At 31.9% G+C, this 25,016-nt stretch overlaps 1 protein-coding gene across 1 annotated transcript in view; it reads left to right on the top strand.

Moving 5' to 3' along the window:
- LOC117178470 (glycine-rich cell wall structural protein-like) overlaps positions 1 to 25,016 on the top strand; it is a 45,011-nt gene that overhangs the window by 12,590 nt on the left and 7,405 nt on the right. Inside the window, exon 3 of the mRNA XM_033369897.1 lies at positions 24,859 to 25,002. Coding sequence (XP_033225788.1) covers positions 24,859 to 25,002 — 144 coding nt within the window. The remainder of the gene's footprint in view (positions 1 to 24,858; positions 25,003 to 25,016) is intronic.

The raw sequence follows: 25,016 nt of genomic DNA, 5'->3' as shown, positions 1-25,016 counted from the left end.
GCTCGACACCTTGACAAATGTAATTCCATGTAGAAACATGCGTTTAAATAAAATATTTTACCAAAAAAGTTACCCACGCTTTAACTTGACAGACTGTAGACTCTGCCATAACAATCTTATCATCTGCGAATGCTAACCCTTGTACCCTTACTGTTTCGAGATCCACACCCTCTTCGTCGAAGAGAGCCATTCTTAAACACTTGTCCATAAATAATATAAATAACCATGAAGACATAACGCATCCTTGTCTAACTCCTTGAATAATATCGAAACAGTCACTCAGTTTCCCATTCACTCTTACACTCGCTTTGCTAACTGTATATATTGTTTTTATAGCTAGTAGGATCCATCCATTGACTCCATACTCTTTCAGGACTTCCCGAAGTTTACTTCTATCTACCTTGTCAAAAGCTTTTTCTACGTCAACAAATGCACAAAAAACTTTTTTTCCTACTCTCAAACTTTTTTCTGTTATTTGCCTTAAGCTAAATATTTGATCCGCACATGACCTTCCAGGCATAAACCCACTTTGGACTTCTCAAGTCTTTGCTTCTGTTATTTTCATTACTCTACGAATAAGTATTTTTGAATATATTTTACTTACGGTGCTTAATAAGCTAATCCCTCTGTAATTATTGCACTCGCTTTTATCTCCCTTTCTCTTGTATATTGGTACGATAATAGCTTCTTTTCAATCGTCTGGGACGTCTCCCATCTCGAAACATAAATTTATCAATTCGCACAGTCTATGTTGGTATGCACGCGCCACCGTGTTTAGGCATTTCAGCGTTAATACCGTCTAACCCGGCAGCCTTACCGTTTTTCAAGTTCCTAATTATATCCCTAACCTCAGTGACACAGACTTTTTCAATTGAGTTTTCCATCGCATCGTGTTCAACATCGCAGTTGTGGTATCCTATAGCTTCATCTCTGAAATGTCTCCTAAAATAGTCTCTGAAAGCCTCTAGTATTCCGTCTGCATCATATACCATTTCCCCCCTACTATTTCTCATGTTGAGAATTTCTGTGCTTTTGCTTCCTTTCAATTTTTTATAAAGTAGTTTTCTGCTTCCTTCAAAGTCGTTTTGTATTTTTATCTCTTCTTCTGCTCTAATTGTATCCTTACTTTCTTTAAATAACCGTTTAAGTATTCTGTTTTCGCGTCTATAATCATTTCTACGTCTACTTCTTTACTCATTGCTAAGAACTGCGATGTTCAAAGTTCTCTTGTACGCTTCTCTTTTTGCTTTTTGGGCAGCCTGAATTTCATCATTCCACCACGCATCAGCAGAAATTCTTCCTACAACTGTGGTACCACACACTTCGATCGTACATCTAACAAAGATATCCCGTAACATTGTCCAGGCGCCCTCTAAATCTTTGTTTTTTATACGGTCCTCCCATGTTGCCCTATCTATGCTTTCGATTATCTTATTTTGGAAATCTATTCGCACATCCGGTTTCTGTAGGTTCTCAATTTTGATTCGCGTTCTAGACTGGGAGAAGCGTTGGGACAAATGTATAATTTCTAAGGAAAATACATTGAAGGTGCTACCATTACTGTAATAGCATAAAGCGACCTCTTTTTTCATATACTCAGTGCGCGAACTTTTTGGAAAGAACACGTATATACTTCGAGATTCCTGACAGGTGCCTTTTTGTCTTTAGGATTGTTTAGTAGTTGTTCTATTTTCGCGGGTGGATTAGGTATGGTTTAGAAGTTGTGTTTGTTGAGAATTCTTTCTAATTGTTCTGGGACACCTTGGATGTAGTGTCGGATAGTGATAAATTCTCTTTTTTAGAGACACCTTATTATAAAAGGGAGTTTATGACTAATTGTTTTTGCGATAGGGGTTGGTGCCAAGAGGCATATAGGTATCTGTTTGTGTGTATGGTATTTCTGTCAGCTTCATGTCCTAAAGTTTTATCAGATAATTTGTAAATCAGTGCGTCCAAGAAGATAATTACCGTTATGTTCAATTTCCATGGTGAACTGGTTATTGGGGTGTAAGCGATTTATGACTTCGGAAAACGTATGTAGTTCATCTAGTCCATGTCTACAGAAGACAAAAGTATCCTCAATGGTACGGAATCAAAATTTTGGTTTAGGCTTGAATTGGTTGAAGATTTTAGTTTCTAGATATTCCATAAGGATGCTGGCTGTTACAGATCAGATTGGAGATCTTATTTCTGCTCCTGGGGTTTATTCGTAGGATTGGAGCAGCATTGGGATTTTCAACCTCACCTGTAATAGCCAACAAAAAAGGCACATCTGAGTGATCGGGGAGTATTTAAAATCTCTTGCTCTTATGGCAGATTCAATATTAGAGACGTAACATTTCATTTGATAAAACAACCGTTATTGCAAAAACATACAATATTTTTCCAAGAAAACATAGAGAAACAATCGAAATCTTAAAACACCATAATAAAATCAATGGAGACAATGGATATAATACCAATCCGATTTTATGTTCCTTTCTCCTTACATTTTTTTAAAGACTTGATTAGCCAATCAGGTGCGACCAGACTCCACAGTATGGTGCTATAGCTAATCACGGGAGTCGTAGAGACTATACTACATAAGAAGAAAATATAATGAAACCTTAGTATCCGGTTAGCCTTGAAGAAGTGAACTGCAATGTTCACGAAAAATTGGCAAGATTCGTAGTTTTGCTCACAATTTAAATCTGAAACACCTACAAACATTTCTTCAAGGGGCCAACAAACGTTCTTCACTCATTTTTTCTCTGACGTACCCCCTTCATAGGTTTGTTATCAAGATATGGTACCAATGAGCGTATGCTTATTTTATGAGAAAGAAATTAAGGTGGCTCTAGTTGAAAAACATGGACCAAAAACGTTTTGAAAATTAAAATAATTCTTTTGTCCTTTTTCTTTAAATTGATTTTTTACTAGTAGAAACTTAACCCTAAAATATAAGTCCGATTAGAACAGGGGCTATTTTTTCATACTTATTCAGCTAGAGTCTTTACACAAACTTGTACAGAAAAAAAAACATAATTTTGTTCAGGCAAAGAAAAAAAAAGTAATCTCTAAATCCAATGACAGGATTGAAATAAAAAATGATCATTATAATCTTCCAAAGTTTTTATTGCAGAATTTAAAACTTTAGAATCTTGTAAATTATTGTAAAATTATTTTAAAGAAATGAAATTGATTGATTTGTATCACAAATTCATAATGTGGACCCGGTGTACGTTAATTTAGCAGATAACTTCATTCAATTCGATTTTCAAGTAGTTAGGCCACCATCAGTGGTACCAATCACAATGATTGTAGATAAAAATTTTTTATCTGTTTAGTAAAAAGTGGACAAAAACTTATCACATCCCTCGTGGGAAATTCAAGTAAATGGCTTTGCGACAACACTTTAGAAAATTATTAGAACATCATCCCTTAGTTTATTTAGTCAATGAATAATATAAACTAGTATGTTAATGATATTTTGAATTTGGCTTTAAGTTATACCGGGGACTAACTTAATGTATCTCAGAATGCCGTACAAACGAAAGAAATCTAATATCGAATAAAATTTTGAATAATAAGGATACACTATTTGGGTAAAATTAATGTGCTTTTTCAATTTTGCACTAAAAAAGTGATTCTTAAAACAATTTCTATTAGAAAATGCACCTGCGATTATTTACTAGTCTCGGAAAGTAAATAATACAAGGAAAAAGGAACACGAAGCCACTTGCGGACGATGCCTTTGTCGAAGATCTTGAGCTTATTGAAAGGCTGTCCCGACTTTATCAGAACGATCGTCATTAGTTTACAGCCAAATCTAGATGGACTCTATTTGCCTTGAGTTTTCGATCAAATTGCGAGCTACTTCAAAAGTCTAAAACATACATAAATGCAAGTCAATCTTTTTGTTTGTAAATTCCCTTTAAACTCTATTACTTTTACAAGGCAAAAATAAATCAAAATTCTTAAGTTTCTTTTTCATTTGTGTGCTGATGACGTCTTATGTACTTTCTATTAACAAAAGTTAAGGTTTTAAATCCATTTTTTAAAAAACTCATCTGCAATTTTTCCTAATCTAAAGCAGTGATCTCATGTACATGAAAATAGGTATTTTAAAGCTTTTGCGGGTGCTAAATACGTATTTGATAATAGAATTTCGAAATTCAAGTTGTCTAATTCAATATGACAAATTGGACATTTGAATATGGTCTGAATTTTACGACAATAGGTATCCTAAGATTTTTAGGGTATCTCAATTGTTAAGATTTGAATTTGAAAGTTATGTAAGTTTGACCATTTTTTAAATTACTGATTTCTAAAGATTAAGAATTAAAATCTTGTTCATCAGAATATTTTCGATTGAAGTTTTTTTAATGTTTAAAGTATACAATAGAAAATGATGCAATTTATATTGATTTTTTAGAATAGTTCAATTTTGAAGATTTCAAATTAAAGATAATTGAAGTATACAGCTTTATTATTGAAATTTATTCACTTCTATAGATTCGCAATTGTAAATCCATATTAAAAAATAATAATTCGCATGTTTTGATAGGAAAGTTTTATTTTAAAACGTTTTTAATTTAAAGTTTTATAATTTTCAATGATTTTCATTTGAAATAATATAATGTCAAATTTTTAAAGCTGTAAGCTTATTAGGTAAGACATAATTTTGTTTAATTTACGAATTTAGAAAGTTTAAAAATGGGTAAGTTATGCAAATTTTATAATACTTTTATAGGTATATAATGGGCTAAAAACAGCTGTGTCAATGAACGTGAAATTAAAAACAAAAACAATGACAAGTAAAACGAGAAATGTTAAATTATATGAATAATCAAAACATTAAAGGAAGTTGACTGTAAAAAAACTCAATCCCTGATTTGACCCTCTATGGGAATCCTGGTATAGACAAAAGTGGTAAAAAATAGACTTGGCTTATTACTTGAAGGTTAAATTTGGTTTAAGATTTATGTTAATAAAAAAAACTTGCCCGTTACGGTGCTTCGTGCTCGTTTTTGTAACTTAAATGCGTATATTTCGAATGCATTTGTTTAATGATCATAAATATTGTAACTTAACTCGAAGACGGTGATTTAAACGCCTCAAAGAAGAAAATAATGAATTGTCGTTGAAATTGTTTTTCATTTTTTTTCCAAACACGATTCTCAAAACACCTGCGACTTTGATGATTATATTCTCACTTTGACACTCGAGCTTCCTGCTTAGTAATTGGGTTACACAGAAGGTACCCTTTAAAAATAAAACGGTGTAGAAAAAATAGAAACGAATATAAAAAGTAGGCTTAGAATTCTTTCATTTAAAGTACGGTTTTAAGTCAACCTACACAAATTTCTAGCCAGTTCGAAAAAAATATTGCAAATAATTTCACTGCGTTTTGAAAATATCCCAATATAACTGATCTACTTGATTATTAACAATTAAGAAAATTTAAAACTTGTGTTTGACTGAAAAATATCATTCAGATCATTCAATCAAAATTTTAATTTTTTAATATATCAGAAAAATAGCTTTTTGTAGCGCATGCAGGAAATGCTCAGTTTTCGAGGCATGCATTACGTGCGGAAAGTGAATAATTCCAAAACCGTGGTAAAAAGATTTTTAGAATACTTTATCTAGTTGCTGCGCGTGTGAACTTCAAGCCAAATTATTTTTTCTAGATGTTGCCCTTACGAATTTCGATTTAGAATTACTTTCAAGGACGGCCGAAATCATAACCTCAACTCATTATGATTTGACGTTTGAGAGATTGATTGTCAGTAGTGAAAAGTGATTAGATATACTTGAAGTGATAATTTAACAAAAATGACTGATAAATTACCATAAATTACCCATAAATTATTACGGGAAATTTTTCGATTTCTTCTAAAAAGCTTTAGATACTTTAAATTTCTGTAAATTTCTAGTAATTTACCATTTGACTGAAAATTTCTAGAAAGTTCAGGCAATTTTTTTGATTTGACCGTAAATTTCCAAAAATTACCATAAATTTCAAAAAATTTTGTTTCTATCGTTTTTTAAATCAAAAATTTCCTGCATTTGTTTGCAAAAATATCATGTGCAATAGGTGCACAAAGCAGAAAGTTGCAATTCTTTCGTTCTTCGGCTTCGTTTTTCGGCTTGCTTACAGCTCATGCTCATACAGCTAACTTCACACTGGTGTGGAATTGTTTACTTTCCGCACCTACACCACAATATACTACTTTATATTTCTTAAATTTGAAAAATGTTGCAAAGCCTTTTTATTTACCTTAAAAATTGAAAATGCCATTATGACTATTTTTAATTTATTCTTCATTTACCAGAAACTTCAAAAAATAATTTAAAAATAATTAAATTTTTTTCCCGAATTTAGAAAATACTTACAATTTTTTTATTGTGGTAAGAAATATTGGGTTAGCGAACATGACCTTTATTTCGAGACGTTAAAAAAATTGTATACAAAACTGACTCGATTTTACAAATCTTTTAAAAATTAGAGTGGCTAAGCATTCAGGTAAGCAAATCTACATAAATATTGTCAACCGGAATCCGTACAAATTTTATGATTTTTAGACTCGGAGTTTCGAAACGCAAAGATCCGTTAAAAAGTAGAAATCAAATTTTGGACGATAACATTACACTCTCATGAATGAGAATGTTAAAAAGTTTTGATCAATTACATTTATACCCATTCTGAGGTTTTGCTATCTTTTGCCAGAACCTTAATTAAAATTTATGTGCCAACAGGATAATTACTATGAACAATGGAAAATGCTTCATAGAGAGAAGATCGCGTGATTTTGAAATTTCCTGAAACATGTATAACGTATTGTATGACTGGTTATTACTATAATTTTTAACTCTCATTCATGAATGTAATATAATCGTCCAAAAGTTTAATCTCCAGTTTTTAACGGTTCTATACGTTTTGGCACTTAAAGAGTTTAAAAAACATAAAATTTGTACGGTGTCTGATTGTATGTCTGTCTGTTTATCTGTGGTGGTTACCTTAATTTTGTTTGTAACGTTAAGTTTTGAAGGATTTGATCAATCAAGCCAGCCTTTAATAAAATTTTGTAGGTTTACAAAATAAAGGTCGATTTCGTGGACCAGATATTTTCGATCAATGTTGAAAAATGTAAGACATTTTCACAATTTTCAAATTAAAATTCTTAAAGTTTTAGACATTTCTGCCAAAGTTTCTCCTATATGAAAAATACTTGCAAATTATCATCATGATATTTTTAATTCTAATAAAACTTTAAAAAATAAATACTTTGAAAGATTTTAAAAATTTTCAAAAAATAGAATAAAATATTTTTACGATAAATTCAGAAATTTCATTTAAAATTTTTAGTTTAATTATAATTTAAGCAATCAAGAAATAACTAAAATATAATAAATAAATCATCTATTTAAAATTTGATTTTTTGGATTATTATAAATATAATACATGCAGTTATAAATATTACAATTATTACAAATTTAATATAAAATTGGTATAAATATACTGTATCTTAAAAATGTAATAGTGTACATTTAATTATCACTGGAGAATTTATGCAATTATGCATTGTAATTTCTTAAACGTTTTATTCAATACGCATTATTTTTCGAATTCACACCTGTAATTTTTGCTTAAGTCAAAATCGTGATTCTAGCTAGAAACTAGATCAAATCTGGAGCCTTTTCATATTTCAAATTCATAGCAAGCTCCTAGATAGCGCCAAGACTGAGACAAGAGAACAGTAGAGTTTGATTAAAAAATATAGCGAAACTAGATAGCGCCAGTGTAGCGCCAGGCTAGTTTTACGTGAATAGTCAGACTAGAGAAAAATTGTGCTAGCTTTAGCATGATTCAAGACTGCCGCGAAATTTTTCCACACGGGAGCGAGTACATTTTTCCTCTACGTAAACTGCATTACTAAACAACATGGTATTCTATTCAATTTTAATCTTGATGCGTCATAGTAAATTTTCCTTATCTATGATTACACTTACTTATGGACTGCATCTAATTTTTCTTAAGTTTGTGCCAGTTACAATTAAAAAACAAGTCCTTGAAGGGCAGACATTCTGACATACAAAAGTTTTGCAGTCCGTAATGAAAACATGTGCTACACATTCTCATAAGTTGTAAGGTACACGCCGGTATATATAGAGCATTAATCGTTTAAAGAGTTCTCAGAAGACTAAAAAAATATATTACTGAAATTGAATTCTTAGTAAGCGTTTACGGATTTGTACAAGAATGATTATCTTCTATTAAAAAATAAAAATAAAATGAGGCTCATTATCCTTCCTCCGCTCGTCGTCATTTTGGTCTTCAGCATATCTCTTGGTAATTATAAAATTCTCAGTAAAATTTTCTGAATGAAATAAATATTTACAGAATATATTTCTTTTATAAAATATTTTCTGAAAGATATTCACTCCGTATACGAACTATCTGCCGTTACGGGATTTTCCGTAAGGTTTACTTCCTTGTCCAGCTCGTGCAGGCCTAACGTTACAGAGAATTCCGTAATACGAGCCAGAGCGCTATATTTTTTTGATAACTTTTATGGAAAATTCGGTGAAATTATACAAAATACAAGAAAGATAAAAAAACAAAAATTGTGCGTATAAGAAATATCTACAGATTGGTTAAAAATCAATTTTTTATAGGATAAGTAGTTTTTGTCTTATTCGTAAAGAACAAGATTAAAAATAAATAAAATTTAATGTTTGGAAAACGTACGAATAAAAATTAAAAAGACGAAAGGCCTTCAACTAAAAAGAGCTACACATTTTTTATAAATTCTTTTTGACAATATGCGTGGCTTTTTATTCGTAAAGACAACATTAAAAATTAGAAAATTTAATTTTCGGAGAAACGACACAAGAAAAATTAAACTTATGAATTCATAAAAGTTGTTCGCCCAACAAAGAGCTACAGATTTGCCATAAATATTTCTCTGATAAAAAGCAGAGTTATTCGTTCAATCATGAAAAATAATTTTAAAAATAACCAAATTAAATTTTTGGAAAATGATATAAGGTATGAAAAAAATGTAAAGACAAAAGTTGTTCACTCAAAAAGAGTATACAAATTTTCTTATCAATAGTTTCGAGACAGGACGAGTACATTTTCTTTTAATTGTAAAAAACAAGATTAAAAAAAAACTAATAAAAAGACAATAAAAGTACATATTTTTTAATATTGATGCATGCTATGAATTACAATGCTATACATTAATTGAGATGATGCATGTTTCAGCGTAAATTAGAACAAAATTTACTGCAAATAAGAAACAAATATTAGAGAGGGCATGATAAATACAATTTGTACTTCATCTTGCAATAACTAAATAAGCAATTCCAGGCCGAGGTACCTAAATAAATGCAATACACACTTGTATGAATGTGTTGAACATAATGTAGAAAAGTTAACAAGTGAGAGGCACGAACTACGTGACGCGAATGTGTTCGCTAAAGTCGAAATAGCTTTAGAAAAATATAACCCACAATCACCAAATTATAATTTTCGATGCTTTGACTTTGAATTATAGAAGGTCTGTTCACAAATGTGGGAGAAATACTAAGGCCAAGCGCGTAGCGCGAGGTAAACATATTATCCAGGGCGAACCGCGAGAACCAACGGTTCCGTACCTTAGCCGTGCTCAAACTTGCGAACGAAGCTCTTTCAAGATTATAAAGTTCACAATCAGAAAATTACAATTGTCTATGCTTTGACCTTTGATTTTAAAAAGTCTCTGCAGAAATGTGGTAAAAATACAAAGACAGAGCACATAGTGCGAAGTAAATACGTAATAAAGCGCGAAGTGCGAAATAAATATGTCATCGATCAAGAAGTGCGAAAACTAACGTTTCCTAGGTGGGCCTATGGACCCTTTATAGAAGAAGGCAAAAATATTCAACTGAACACGAATTGCCCGAGGGGCGATCCGGGATAAATCCGCTCGGGCGCTGGTAGTGGGGATGTAGGTACGCGATACAGCTGCTGTTAAGCTGTTGTAGTTGTGCTCAAACGGAGCGCGCACAAATTGTATGACGACTTCCTATCCCGGAAACTGTCTGAAGTTTAGTTGTGGGGAACATTCTCGCGTCCTTGTCTAGAGCAGCGATTCCCAAAATTTTGTTGCACTTTCTGGGGAGCGGATGAGTCGTCATCCTTAAATTTTTTTGCAATCCTGGAATTCAAGAGAGACACTGAACTCCGCTCTTTCGGGCATAGTTGTTTGCATCGCTGACCTTTTCTCATCAGAGATTTAGAGCCGGTTGAGGAAAATGAAAATTTGGTTAAATATTAATTAGTAGATCAATATCGCACTTTTGTTACATTCACAAGATTTGTAAATATTTTATTTATTAGTTCGCATGATAACCGATTTTCAAGAACTTTGTTTCCATTTTGTTTCAATTATATCACGAAATCTTTGCAGCTAATTAAAAATTAATTGAGCTAACTCTTTATAATTTCAGTTATTGTAATTTCATAATAATGAAAGGGTCAATCGTGGTAGATATACGAAAGTTGAGGAAAGTAGCCTTTGGCTCGCAGCCGGGAGCCTGCCTCGGAGCCTGCCTAGCTGCCCGGCCCGGGGCGACTTCCCCCTGCCGGTGGTAGACTAATCTAGCGGCGGCACTTGTTTGAGAAACGCTGCTCTAGAGGGTCCTATAGGTACTTTAGGTACCAGCGGAGCATTTAGAAAGAAAAGTATTGTTTTTTCCATATGTTTGTAATTATTGAAAAAAAATCAGAGGGCAATGAAATAAGAACTAATGTATTTTTTATTTCCATATTTTAAAAATTTAAAACAGAATAGAATTTTCTTTGATCATGTGTCATTCCCTGCTTATTATTCTTACAATCATTTGTTCTGAAATTTCTTAATATTGCCACTTAATAAAAAAGTCAACGACAACTTCCAGATTAGTGTATTATTATATTATTGTTGTAAAAGTTTCTCCTCAAACAAACATTTTAATAATGTAACGTTTCGTAATTTTAATATTTCTCTCATAAGAATAAAATTACAAATAATAAAACTATTTTAGGAAGTGATAAACCCCAAAAATAACTTTAGAAAAATTATTTTTATATTACAAAAATTATTACTTCTAGATTTTATTAATTCTTAAAATAATTTCATTATTTTGAATTTTCATTGGATAAGGGAATTAGTGTAATTCCGAAACTTTATTACAATGTTTGTTTTGAGGAGCAAGTTTTGTGGTCGTAATAAAATGATACACTAGGCCGGAAGATGTCGTTAACTTTTGTCTCTATTTAAGTATATAAGAGATGCCCAGACGTCAATGTTACAGTTGTACCTCGATTATATTACATTGTTCTGTGACTATAACTTCAAATATTCAAGAAAGTATAAAAAGAGCAACCGAATATCATTTTCGTTAAGTTATATCTAAAAAATTATGCAGGAAACCATCATATATTATTTATATGGTGGTTTGCAACTATTGTGATAATTAAAAAAGTATTAAATTCATAACTAAATTAATTTAGGTTGATCTGGAAATTGAAGAAAATTCACCTAAAGAATCTGAAAATGACCTGGAATTTAAATGCATTAGTATTATTATACCATTAGGCTTAAACTATTTACTGCAAAGGTCTCTTTTTTGCTAGCTGCTGGTCTGTTGATATAGAATATACGTGGTCAAATCCTGTATTGATATTAACTCTTTCATCCATTTTTGTTGCTTCCTTTAACACTTAATTTTGTAAATAAATGGGCTTGGAAATCGAATTCTTTGTACTTACAAAATTTTTCTTCGTGGAGCGCAAATTTGGAATATAGACATTTTTTTTCTCGCATATGTCTTCTCTTTCATTTAAAAAGATTCCACTTCGTAAAGCATATTTTACATGGATAGCCTATTTTAAATTTGAAAAATAAAAATGTTTTAAAATATATACAACCTTAAAAGAAAACATCGAAATATTACTTAAGAGTCAATCATTTACGAACAACTTATTTAATTTGAGGTATGCATCAAACAGTGTTTACTTGGAATCAGAAAATTGTTTTAAACTTTCTTTCTGGTGAATAATTTCCTCATACCTGCTTAAACGTTATTTTCTATTGAATGATTTTTTACAGAGCGAACACTTATGTCGATAATTTGAATTAGAAGATTTTTTGCTGGTGAATTATTTCCTCATGTCTAGTTAAATTGTATTTTTGACTGAATGTTGTTTCACAGAGTAAACGCTTATAAGTTTTAGGTGGAGTTTCAAATTTTTCACTATGAACTTCGCCGAATTATCGTCGTAAAGTTTTTTTCCTGCAAAAAGTTTTTTTATAATAATCACAAGCTCTCATCTTGACAGTGTTTGGTTATGGCACCTACTACAGTAATGACTAATTCGCCGGCCCTCGGCTACTCGGCCTATGAGCTTTTCTGTTTCGTGCATGATCGAGTACGGACGGCCTCTTTTGGCTCGTAATTGTTGACTTTTGTCTTTATTTATGTAACGAATATAATTGAGGGTTGAGTATTTAAATCAATAAATATGTAAAGTTTCAAAACTTGGTTTTGTATGAAATAAATACGTTTTTGAACTAGAGAGTTTCCAAAGAAGAAGCAAGCGTGGACGTAATCAAAGATGAATGGATAATGTACGGAAAAGGCAGCCATATCAATGTTATTATGGTTGAAGATTTTTAACGTTGTGATAATTGTTACAAGTACATGTCACCTTTTAAATCAACTAGCGATTCGCCCTTTGAATTTGTGTATGTGCGCTTCCATTTGGGAGTGGCATCGATTCTGAGCGAAGAGGTCGTGGTCTGAACATCTCAAGATCTGAAATTCTGCTAGCTGCCTGATTTGAGAAGTGAAGGGCTCAAGGAGTTTATTAATGATGTTGATCAGTCTTATTGTATGGTCGGTAGACAGAGAAAGCGTGATTTTCAATTTGAACCCTGTGAAGTTAGTTCTACTGCCCGAGAAACAACAGATAAGTTCAATGTCGATTGTCAGGAGATATAGAATGCCGATATAGGGATGGACGATTTAATTATGATCGAGGAGGCCATATAGGTTTCGGTGCATCTGGCTTATGATGGAGCACTTTTCTGGACATTATTGCATTTCTTTAGAGCTAACTTGTAGATGTGTTTTGGGGTCTGATTTGTATTTTAGAGGGAATTAAGAATTCTTATTTCTATATTCGATTGAGTTGCTGTGGCAGTGGAACTTCCTTTTTCAGGTACCCTCCTTGTGTTTATTACTTTGGATTTCAGGTATCCTGTTTAAATATGACAGATTCGGGCGTTGTACAGGTTGTATTCGAATAAGGGAATTGTGATAAGGCACGTCCTGCGTATACACCTGCGAGAGCGGTTTTGATTGTATTGAATCGCACTGGGCTTACGGGTGTCGATTTGATCTGCAACAAACTGACTCCAAAATGTCGAAACTTTGTTTTCTTATATAAATACGAATTTCCGTATCAGTTGAATACTTCTAAAGTAGAACGGTGCCTTCGGATTTGCTGTGACGTTGGGTGGGGATTTTTCACAATAGGGATGTGCTTGGCGGCCTCAAGCTGCTAAGATAGGAAGAGTGGCGAAAGGACGCATTACTCTGATTGAAAGAAGGAGGATGGCTTGCGGCCTTTGACCAAAAGTTGATTGCTGAATTAGTGTTAATTTGCTCACTACGTCTTATTGATAGAGAGGAGTATGTATAATTTCTAATTATTAATATGTTCGGGAGAAGAGCTCAACATCTAAGGGATCTAGAAATTGTGAAGTTTTTGAAAATATTTAGAATAATGTAGCGTCACTAAAATATAAATATAGTAGAATGTTATGCACTAAAAATGACGGCGGACGTGACCAATGAATCTTGGGATTGCGTATACTCTTTAAATCAGAGAAGCATCTAGTAAAATATAGAAAATTCTGGCTCATTCTCAATTGACTGGGTAGATTACTACAGAAACGTTAATTTCGCACAATAGAAGGATTTCTAAATTCTCTAAAATTATAGCCTTCATAAAGTTAAAAGAGTTGTGATTACCAGTGGACTGCGTTTAATAAGAAGGTTAGGTTTGTTGACTTGAGCAGTGGTAGTTTTATGGAATGTTGTTACTGACTCGTCGCCTTGCGTAAGCAATGAAGTATTGCTAGGAAGGATGATATTCGTGTATAGAGAAAGAACTACCGCGTATGATATATTTCTGCGGTAAACAAGAAAATTGCTGAAAAAAAGTATTTCTTATATTACTGATTGTAATAGATATTATTTTTCAACTGGATATGAATCATTAAAACAATAAATAATTGCAAAAGGTGAAAGTTTTTGGCCATACAGAAAGACTTGAATAGCAGAAGGCGGTTTCTCATTACGTGTAAATCCAGCTAAATAAAAGGCAGTGCAATATTTATACATACTCAAAAATAATCTCGTAATTTGTCCACCCCGTCACTCAGTCGATTTTAGACAGTGGAACCGTACCTGTTGGTAACAGTGTTCAAGATATCATTTTCGACGCAATTACTTTCAATTCTGACTTCTCAATTCCTTTTTATTGTTCCCATAATATCAAGAAGAAATTGTCTTAAAACCCATTTTCTTCCTTCTAAAAGTGGTGAAAAATAAATAGCTTCTGGAATAAATGCTAAAAAGTTTATGAATGTCAAAAGAAGTACTTCTTGTTTAACATATTTTATCATTATTCAAACAATTATAATTTGTTTAAACAATCTTATACAGTTGAATTAAAAAAGTGTAATATTTTTTGAAAATAATGACACAATTAACAAATGTCTGTGTGCATATTCAGTAATTATTTGAACAATTATTATTTGTTCGAAGTATCGTTTCCCCTGTAAAGCGTAAAAAGTTATCTTATGAAATCAAGTGCACAATTTACAGATGTTGAGACTTACATTTTTCTCAAGGATATTTAACAATTTCTAAAGTAATTTATATTTGAGCAATTTTCATTTGTTTAAGTATTTGTTATTGTTTAAAATAATATTTTGCTCAAGATATTTAAAAATGGTTTTAATAATAATGATTTACTTGCACCTTTTTGAACAATCATTTTTTTGTTAAGAAATAAATTCAATTGCGCTGGATGAAGTATTGTTTTGTTTTCAAAATTAGCTCCGTAGGTTACTGAAATCTTTCAATTGGAAGTAATTTGCATGTAGATCTTTCCTCAACTACATGTAAATAAAACAAAACAGAAAAGTGATTCCGAGAAAAAAAGGCCCTACTATTCTTAGAGCAATAGAATTTAATTCTTGAAACAATAAAGTACATACGTTCTAAGATAAGGAATTACTGGATAATAAGCGACATAGTTTAAGAGCTTTTAAAGAACTATATTTTTCTTAACCTTCCTACAGAAAAGGCGCAAATAAGTGAGTATTAGTTGTTCAAATAATTGCAAACAATCTCAAATAAAAAACAAAACTCTCTATATTAGTTAATAGTGTCATTAATTGCAGAAAAGAAAATTTTTTTATGATTTACACCGTAGAAAATTGTTTAAGAAAATTACTTGTAATCAAAAATTTAAATTGTTCAAATCATTATTAAATATGTCAAATGAGACCTAAGTAAAAATGCTTCGACTTGAGTACGACTTCTTGATGTCTTGAGTTCGTCTCCAAGACATCGATTTCTGGCTGCGTTTCAAAACTGAGACGAGACATAAGCCTTCGTGTTACTTTTATGGTGACGACTGGTAAGACGGCCTTTGCTTCTCTTAAGACAAGCTTTGTCTTGGCTTAGATGGTCGGCGTTAACTTTTATCAATATTAACCTTTTTCTACTCAGAAATTAGATTAAAATTGATGAATAAAAAATTTGTAATTTTAAAATAAGTTATTTTTAATAAAAAAATTCAGGTTCTGTGGGTAGGGCTCCGTCTCAAAACTGAGACATGCTCAAGTTGAACTATTCGACTTCAGCATGTCTTGATTGGGGTCAATTTTCATTGATTAACTTTATATGATTAATCCCGAAAGATACTAACTGTTTATGACATATGGATGGAACATATTCTTTACATGATAATTGTTATTGAAACAATTGAAAATTATGTATAAAAATACTTGGAAACCCCTCACTTATAGATTAAAAATTATTCATATTGAAAAAGTCCAAAAAATATTGTCTTCAGCATGAATCTGATAGGAAACAGTTATTTTGAGTTTTGTACCCGTTTTCCTGGCACAACAAAAGGATATTGGGAGGATCCAAAGCGTAAGCGATAGGGTGGAAATTATTTAATAAGATTGAAATGATTTAGTATAAGAGATTATACTTCAATTCACCAAAATTTATAACAAGAACGACGAGGAATCAAAAAGGTCTTACCACTACTTTTTTGAAATCTGTTTTTTGTGCATTTTGGAACAATTTAATAAAATCCTTATATGTTGCTGTATGGCAACATGAAAATGCATTATTGTTAAAAAAATGGTTAGAATCGATAAAAGTCCTAAGTCGAGGGGTATACTGTGGAATCAAAAGGGCCTAAGTCACATCTCTTCAATATTGCGTCTCATGGAAGAATTTTTTTTCTCTAAGTCAGTTAACAATCTTTGGTCGATAATTAATTTTATCCCATGCACATTCTCATTGATGACTGAACTTTGTCAAATGAGTAAAAACGCAGTTTGGTTTATAAAACACGTGGCTTTTTCCAATTAAAAAATTTCAAACAGCTGCAAACTGGGCATTAAAGAGAAGAAGTGTTCTAAGGCCGTATTTTCTAGTTTTTATAAAAAATAAAACATTAATTTGAAAAACATAATAAGTTTGTTGCAATAATGATGTGTATAGGAAGAGGCAGGAAAATTAAAGAGGAATTGCGCTGATGAATATGGCGTACAAAATATACGCGATGGTGGTGGCAGATAGGCATCGGAAGACTGTTCAGGGGAAAGGATTACCGTCGGAGACGCAGGCGGGCTTTAGGGAGGGAAGGAGTACTATTGACAATATTGATTTCTTTCAGCACGTAGTGGATAGAGAATTAGCTAAAAAGGGTGCGAAAGTGTACGCGTTTTTTGTATATCTAGAAGGCACATTCCTTTCGGTGTCGTCGTAGCCCAACACTTTTTGCAATTTTAATCGTGGATATGGAAAGTAAGCTAGTCGCCGCAGTGGTAGGAGGAGTAAGGGTAAGAGGAGTCAGGTTATGGTTACACACATATACAAATGATATAGTGCTGCTAGTAAAGTGCGAAGAGGCTTTAAAGAAGATGATAAAAAGTTTGAGAAAATACTTAGACAAAAATAGGCTAGAGTTAAATGCAGACAAGTTAAAAGTTATGGTTTTCAGAAAAGGAGGTGAGAGAGATAAGGGAAGGGAGTGGCAGTGAATGGGAACAACGGTACAGGAGATGAAAGAATTTGTTTACCTAGGCTTGTTGTTTCGGAGGAATGAGCGAGTGGGAGGTCATATAAAAGAGTAATTGAGAAGGGCAAATGTGCTTTTGAGGCAGGTTTGGGGGCAGAGAACGAGGTTGCTCGGAGATTATTTTGTAAGTAAAACAAAATTGTTCGATTCGCTAGTGATAAGTATCTTATTTTATGGAGTGGACGTGTGTGGGTGGTAAGTGAGTGATGAGGTGAATAGGATACAGGAGAGGTATGTTATAGTGGACATTGGTATTGGCAAGGAATACGCCGAATTATATTGTCAAGAGGGAGACAGAAAGTACGAGTTTATGGATTATAACGGGGAGTTGAACATGTAAATATGGGGAGAAATTTTTGGAAGAGGAAGGAAGTAATCTGGTTAGGGAGTGTTGGTGGCAGAAGAAGAATATACGTAGGGGTGAAAATATGTAGGTGGAAAGGGAATGGAATTTTAGAACAAATGGATTGCAGTTGGTGCGCGAGGAAGAAAGGTATATGAGATGGTTAAAAATATTCGCATGGAGAGCGAGAGAAGGCAGAAGGGGAGGAGAGCATAAGAGAGTCAAGGTTTAACGAAAACTATGTGTGGATTATACCAAGGAAAAGAGCACAATATTTTTATGAAAAAGAAGATCAAGGAAGTCAAGAACTTATAGCGAAAATAAGATGCGGATGCTTAAAGGATTATAATAGGTTCTAATTTTATATAGAGAGGGATGTGTAAATTGTGCGGGAAGGGAAATGCAAGAGTAGAGCACTTGTTGGAGGATTTTGAAGAGGTGAAAAGCAGTTGAATAAGCATGGAGGTGTTGTTTGCATGAAAGGGAAGACAAAAGGGCAGTAGCATGTATAAGGATGTGTTGAATAAAACCGAGAAGAAAAGAAGGAAATAGAAAGAGAAATGGTTAAGGAATGATTGTGAATAGCAGAGGAAGTAGGTGTAAGAAAATTGCAAATATTGTAAATAGTAGATAAGTATTAGATGTTAGACCTTGAGGCAGAGGTTGGTAATGCGAGGCAAAGCGAGAAAGTAGCGACATGCGAAGCGTACGAAATTTTCTTACAATTTTTAGCGCAATCGAATTGATATTCATGAAATTAATAAAGTCTCAATTCTATAGCGGCTAGGTGACTTGCGTGCATTTAATATTATATACAGTAGAAGTGTTCTATTTTTCAGACTAACTGTACAAAACAAAACATAATCAACTAATAGCTGAGATTCAACGGATTCCTAATTCCGTGAATTTTTTTAATGTTTTAAATTCTTGGAATTGCAAAGAGTGAAAGATCGAGAAATTAAATTTGTTTTTCATTACTATTGTAATGAAGCGTTAATATTTCTTGGCATTATATTAATATTTTTGTAGTAATATTAAGTTAATAAAATAGTTTACATTTTGCACTATTATTTCGTCATGCATAATACTTTAATAATACCTAATTACTTGATTAATTTTTATTTCTGGTGCCGGTGAACTATATAATAAGTCGGATCTGAGAGTATGGATACAGCTCGCGTGCGAGTCGCTTAGACGTTATCGACCTTACACGTCAATAATTTCTTGAACATCAATTCGATTGGGCTGAAATTTTCCAGAAAACTTCTTTGTATTGTTGTTAAAAGCTGTTGTTGTTTTTGTTAAATACATTTTTGAATTTCTTTTGCTTTATCAGCCGATGGACATTTTGAACTACATTCCCTGAAAGTTTTAGTGAAAAATCCGAAAAACTGACTGACTAAGCATGCGTTGAAGTGACAAACGAATTAAAATTGATTTTTTCGAAAAAAGCCAGTTTTTTGGCTTTAATTAGAAAACTAAAAAAACTACAAGTTTTTACCAGGTGAAAAGAGGCGCAATGAAATAATACATCTAGTTATTGTCTGAAAAAATAAAAATTTGAAAATCTTTTTTAAAGCTCCAGGGTCCTTCCTACTTCCGGAAGATAAGTTTATGTCCCCTTTTTCGATCTGGCAGCTCAACTTTCAAAAAGCTTTTATTTATTGAATTTCTTCCCAAAATGGCTGGCTAATGAACTTAATTTTCAGTTTCTGACACCAAACGAGCATACCAAACGTACATCTAATAGAATAATTTTATCAAAAGGTACCGTTCTGATAGAGTTACAGGCTCTAAACGTGGACATTTGACAAAAACGGGAACGAGGGTGGGAGGGAGACATTTAACACAAATCTAGTAGCTTCTCTGATAGGAATGTAAAAAAGAAAATGTTTAATCAAACCTTAAAATACGTGTCTTTTTATTTTAACTCCAGAATTATATCAATTTCTGACATTAAATTTTTCTGATTACTGGTCAAATAATTTTCTGAAGAAACGAGAAAAAATATAGCACTGCCCAGATTTATATCAGGAACGCTACTATTCACGAGTGGAGCGTTAACCAATTATGCCACCTGGGTATATGTATATATATGCTGTGGCCTTCTTGGCCTGACTCTTTAACGCTTCACTCGTGAATAGTGGCATTCCCCGTTTAAATCCGGGTTGTGGAATATTTTTTCTCGTTTGTTTATACAATTAATTCACCCGTAATCAGCAAAATTCAACATCAAATATTAATTAAGTTAATTTTATTTCCAAGTTATTTACAGTAAAGACCTTACAAAAAATTTTATTTACTGGCTTGATAATTTGACCAAGTTTTGGTGAACCTAGGCATCCCGAGTATTTTCTTATAATATTAACAATTACTCTTAGCTGATAAAGTATACAAAAATAAAGAATAACTACAAGTAAAAAAATCTGATCGCCGCTCAGTGAGGCAGAAAAGGTGTCTTTGGAAAAAGCAGGCTACAGGCCACAAATTTAATTCAAGTATAAATTTTTTCAATCGAAGATAGCAAAAGTCGCCATAGATCGGTCGATTCCAATTAATGCAAAATATTTTCAAAAATCTTTATATAAGAAAAAATATACGTTTTTTGTTGAAAAGCAACTTTACACAAAAAAATGGCATTGACGCTCTAATATTTAGAATATGTGTAACATTTCTGTACAAGCAACCTCTAGCGATATTATTTAATTACAACGTATTTTTATATTATTATAAACAATTCAGTGAATAAATATGTTTTGTGCAGAATCAGTTTCTTTTGTTGCTTGATACTGATATTTTTTGCAGGAAATATGTGCCAAATGAATTTTGATTAGAAACTAAAGAAAATAAAATAATATCGCACATTTCGGATATTATTCAATACACAAATGCGATTAAAATGCAGGTGTAATTTCAAATATCTTATCAATAATATTTTGCAGTGTCAATTTGATATTTCACAACAACTTTCTATTATTTAAACAATTTAATTTAACAAATGCCTAACTTTGTCAGTTTTCATTTAAGAGATTTCGTGTTTGGCCTAAAATAAACCAATATAATTTTGCTTTTGTCCTAATACTGTAGGGAATCTCCGTTGTACACACCTTTTTTAATATCCAAACAACCTTAAAAATTCAATGTTGTGGGAAATCCCAATTATAAAACTATTGTTTGTATTTTAAGAATTCTAATTGACAAATGCATTAATTGCTTTGTTTCGAATACGGAGAGTTTGGGTTTTTTGTAGATTCAATTCTAAATATCGTGTGCAAGGTGCTTTTCTGTACTAATGTTATACCCAGACGACAATTTGCAATAGTTTAAACAAATTAAATAAACATTTCAATGGTTTAAATCGATAACTTTCTATAAAGAAGTTATTTTCTATGCACCGTTTAAAGTCTTTGTTTCTTGCCTTTAGGGCTTCTTTAGAAATTTGTGTGATAGGTATCACGAAAGACGTAATTATGTTTTCATCGTGAACGAGAGTTTTGTCCACTGAAGCCAGCAAATATTACCGACTGTAGTGTTTTACACAAATTTCTGCATGATCAGTAGTAAGGTTGTGGAATAGCTCTGTGTCAAATGCTTTATCGTATGCAAAAAGTTGCAGAATAATTTTGAAATTCTTTAGCAGTTGCTTATCAATTCCGGTAATTTCAGAGATTATTTCAAAATGTTTGAAAAACTTTCATGTTGTATTCCATGAACAGGATCCAGACATGTAAAGTTTGCAAATTGTGCTGTGAAGCACTCACATTTTTCTGTCTGGTTCGTCTGTTTGCAGATGGTTCATTTCTGAGGTTTTTTTATTTACAAACAGTACAATTTAAGACAAGCTTATATTTATTGCAAATACAAGCTTAGAAATTTTTACAAAAAGTCGGTAAAAAAACCAAGTCCGTTTTTCACGAACAATTTCTTGTAAATTTTGCAGATCGGCTATATTTTCCCTCTACACAATTCAGCAGATGCTTGATAGATTTAGAATTGGATGAAGACATGATATCAAAGAGTTCTCGATTTTTTATTTCGATAGAATCCATAATTTTCTTATTAATAAAAATCAATAAGATAACAATCGTAGGGAATAATTAAGGATCACAGAAAACAAATGAGGATTAAAGAAAACAATCAAGAGCTTAACTAAGCATGTAGGGTAGACAATGTTAGACAGCAGGATTATGAAACTGAACGCAATACCAAGAACGAGTTAAGCTTGCAAATAAAAATCGCTTTTACTGAGCTTGTAGCAGGATTATGCAAATAAAACAAACATCAAGAAAAAGTGAAGACCGCAGGAAATAAATGAGGATTAACGACCCGGTAATAAGCGTAGAATATAGAAAAATTAATATTTTCAGATTTCAGCGCAAAAGTGAAGATTATTCTATTAATTTGAATGCGCGATTTTTCCATCTATCTAAAATTCCACAATAAGAATAAGATACCTCCTAAACTTATTCACTTCTATTTCCATAGCGACCGTCACACAGTTTTCTATTCTCCCAAAGAGTACGACTTTTAAATATATTTAATTCCTTCTAATTGTATGTGTATCGCACCTCACAGAGATATTTTTTATTCCTTAGAAGTGGTCATATTTCGATCTTATTTGGTTCCTTCTAATAACTTCACAAAATATGTTTAATAAGTTGTTTTAATTTCTTTATGCGGAATGTAAATTTTGAAATTTTAATTCTCAGCAATTCAACTCTGCCTCTCTAGAGTTAAAATTATTTAAATTTAACCATTTGCATCGATTTCTTTGTTTCATTTTTTAAGGCGTTTAAATAAATTATTAAAATATAAATAAATATAAATTTGAATATTTTTCGAATTTATAAGTTATAAAAAATTTAATAATGAAAAATAGGTTAAATAAATACTTTCGTTAAATTTTACTAAGTCGATTGAGAGGAATAGGATTTACATTTTTTCTGTTCCCGTTGGGGGATTTTTAGATGGAGGAAAAATCGGGTATTCATAGAAATACAAATTCTTAATTTTTCTGAACTCAACGCTTGTTACCGGGGAAAACAAGCGAGAGCCAAACTAAGAATGTGTTGTAGCCAATGTTACTCAGCATGATCATGCAACTAAGAGGAATGTAGAGATCAAGCGAAGAGCGCAGGAAATAAATAAGGTTTGCAGAAATTAGTCGAGTGCTTAGCTAAGTATATAGTGTATGAATTTTTGCTAATTCAGATTAATTAAATAATAAAAAACACTTGTATAATGTAGATTAGCCATAATTTTGAGTCAAAGACCAAACAATATCACATAGTTTTACAAAAAATAAAAATCTTTGTAGTTAAAATTGACAAAGTAATGTATTTGAGATTTTTTAAATAATTAAAAAGAGCTTTGCAACTAATGAATGAAAACTGACAAAGTTATGCATTTATTAATTTAAATTCTCTGAATAATTAAGAGTTGTTGTGAAGTATCAAGTTGACACTGGAAAACACCAATAATAAGTCATTTGCAATTACACTTGCTTTTTAAACGCATTATATGTATTCAATAATAGGCGAAATGTAATATTTTTTATACGGCGCTCTACCAAACAAGAACAAATCAAAAAAAAATTTTCTAACATACAACATTTTGAAACATCTTTTTTAAAAATGGATTGCTTAGCTCGCAAGTTTAAGCACGGCGACGGCGAGCGCCTGTCGGATTTCCGCACTTTTTGCTTGATAATATATTTATGGCGCGTTATGTAATAAGCCATTGATATTTTTCCACATTTTTGCATAGTACCTTCAAAAATAAATGTCAAAAAATCAACAACTGAAATTTGTTGATTGTGAATTCTCTTTTGTTAAAGTTCCGTCGGCCTTCATAAACATATTCTTATGACGTATCATGCAAGAAAAAAAATCAAAAAAATGTTTAGATTTAATTTAGCAGACAATTTTCTTATTCAACACTTTATTAAAGTTTGATTGTTTTTCCTGAAAATTATTTTGTTTATTTATAGTGTCATTTTTCACTGTTGAAACTGAAACCACGTATCTTATTATAGAATAATTCTTGATACATTTGTTTCGAATCTTGTGTTGATTTTCCACAAATTTCAATTTCCTAAGCTTCAATGTTATTTTTTAGGATGAAAAAAAGTTACTAGTTCTATAAAAAATTATGAAGAACAAATTTGTAGATCTTTTGAAGTAAAGAATTTTTTTCCATCCAATTTTGTTGCATCTTGCATGTTTTTACCCAGAAATATAATTTTTTATTTTTTGATAGAATTTTTCCAGACTAAAATAAAAATAATATGTGCCTTATGAAAAAATAGTTTAGAGAAAATTTGTTCACATTTATAACATAAACTATTTTGCTTACTGACTTTTATTCATATCTTGTATAGTTCTTCTATAAAATAGCCTTTTTTCTTCAACACGTTTATGTTGGATGGAACCAGAACCGTTGGTTAAAAATAACTGGTTAACGAACTTGTGCCTTCTGTTCATACCTTAAAAATGCGCGTCAAAGTTCAATCTTTGCAGTTCATTTTTTCAGGGCTAACCCAAAAATAAGGTATCAGGTCATTCTGTTTTTATGGATACTCTCTATGGTGTCTGTGATTGGCAGAGTGCCCCCCCCCTCCCTGTGGAGACGGTTCGAACTTGATCAGGAAATTCATTATTTTTTTAAATAAGATAATCAGGACAATCAGGTTCGATAAGTTTCTACTCTTTTGTTCAAAATATGTATTTGTTTATATAATGAGTTTATTCAGTAAAAATAAACAAAAATAAGAATTTGTTCATAAACAAACGTTTAATCAAATAACAATTCTTATCAATAAGGAATACAATTATTTGCATAATTTGCACAAAATAAAAGTATGAACATAAATAATAAATAAAACATCAGTTACCTTATATATAAAAAAAATCGGTGCATATTGGATTAAAATTATAACGTCTAGCCTGGTGCGATCTTTTATTTTAGCGTAATCGGTGATTAAACTGATTTAACCTCACTCCATTTTGCCCTTGAAGGTGTTGTCATTGCAGTATTAAATTACCACGGTTCCTTATTCATGCACCTTTTAAGAATCTTATAGATAATTAAATTTTTTATTTTCAAGAACTTGGAAGTGCTCAAAACAGCGGAGGCGGTGGAGGAACTAATGCAGTTGCAGGTGGAGGAGGAGCAGGCGGAGTAGCAACAGGTGGGGGAGGTACAGGTGCAGTAGCAACAAGTGGAGGAGGCACTGCTGAAGTAGCAACAGGTGGGGGAGGAACA

This window comes from Belonocnema kinseyi, chromosome 8, assembly GCF_010883055.1.
Source record: "Belonocnema kinseyi isolate 2016_QV_RU_SX_M_011 chromosome 8, B_treatae_v1, whole genome shotgun sequence".
NCBI lineage: Eukaryota > Metazoa > Arthropoda > Insecta > Hymenoptera > Cynipidae > Belonocnema > Belonocnema kinseyi.
This window is presented reverse-complemented; position numbering and strand designations above follow the sequence as displayed.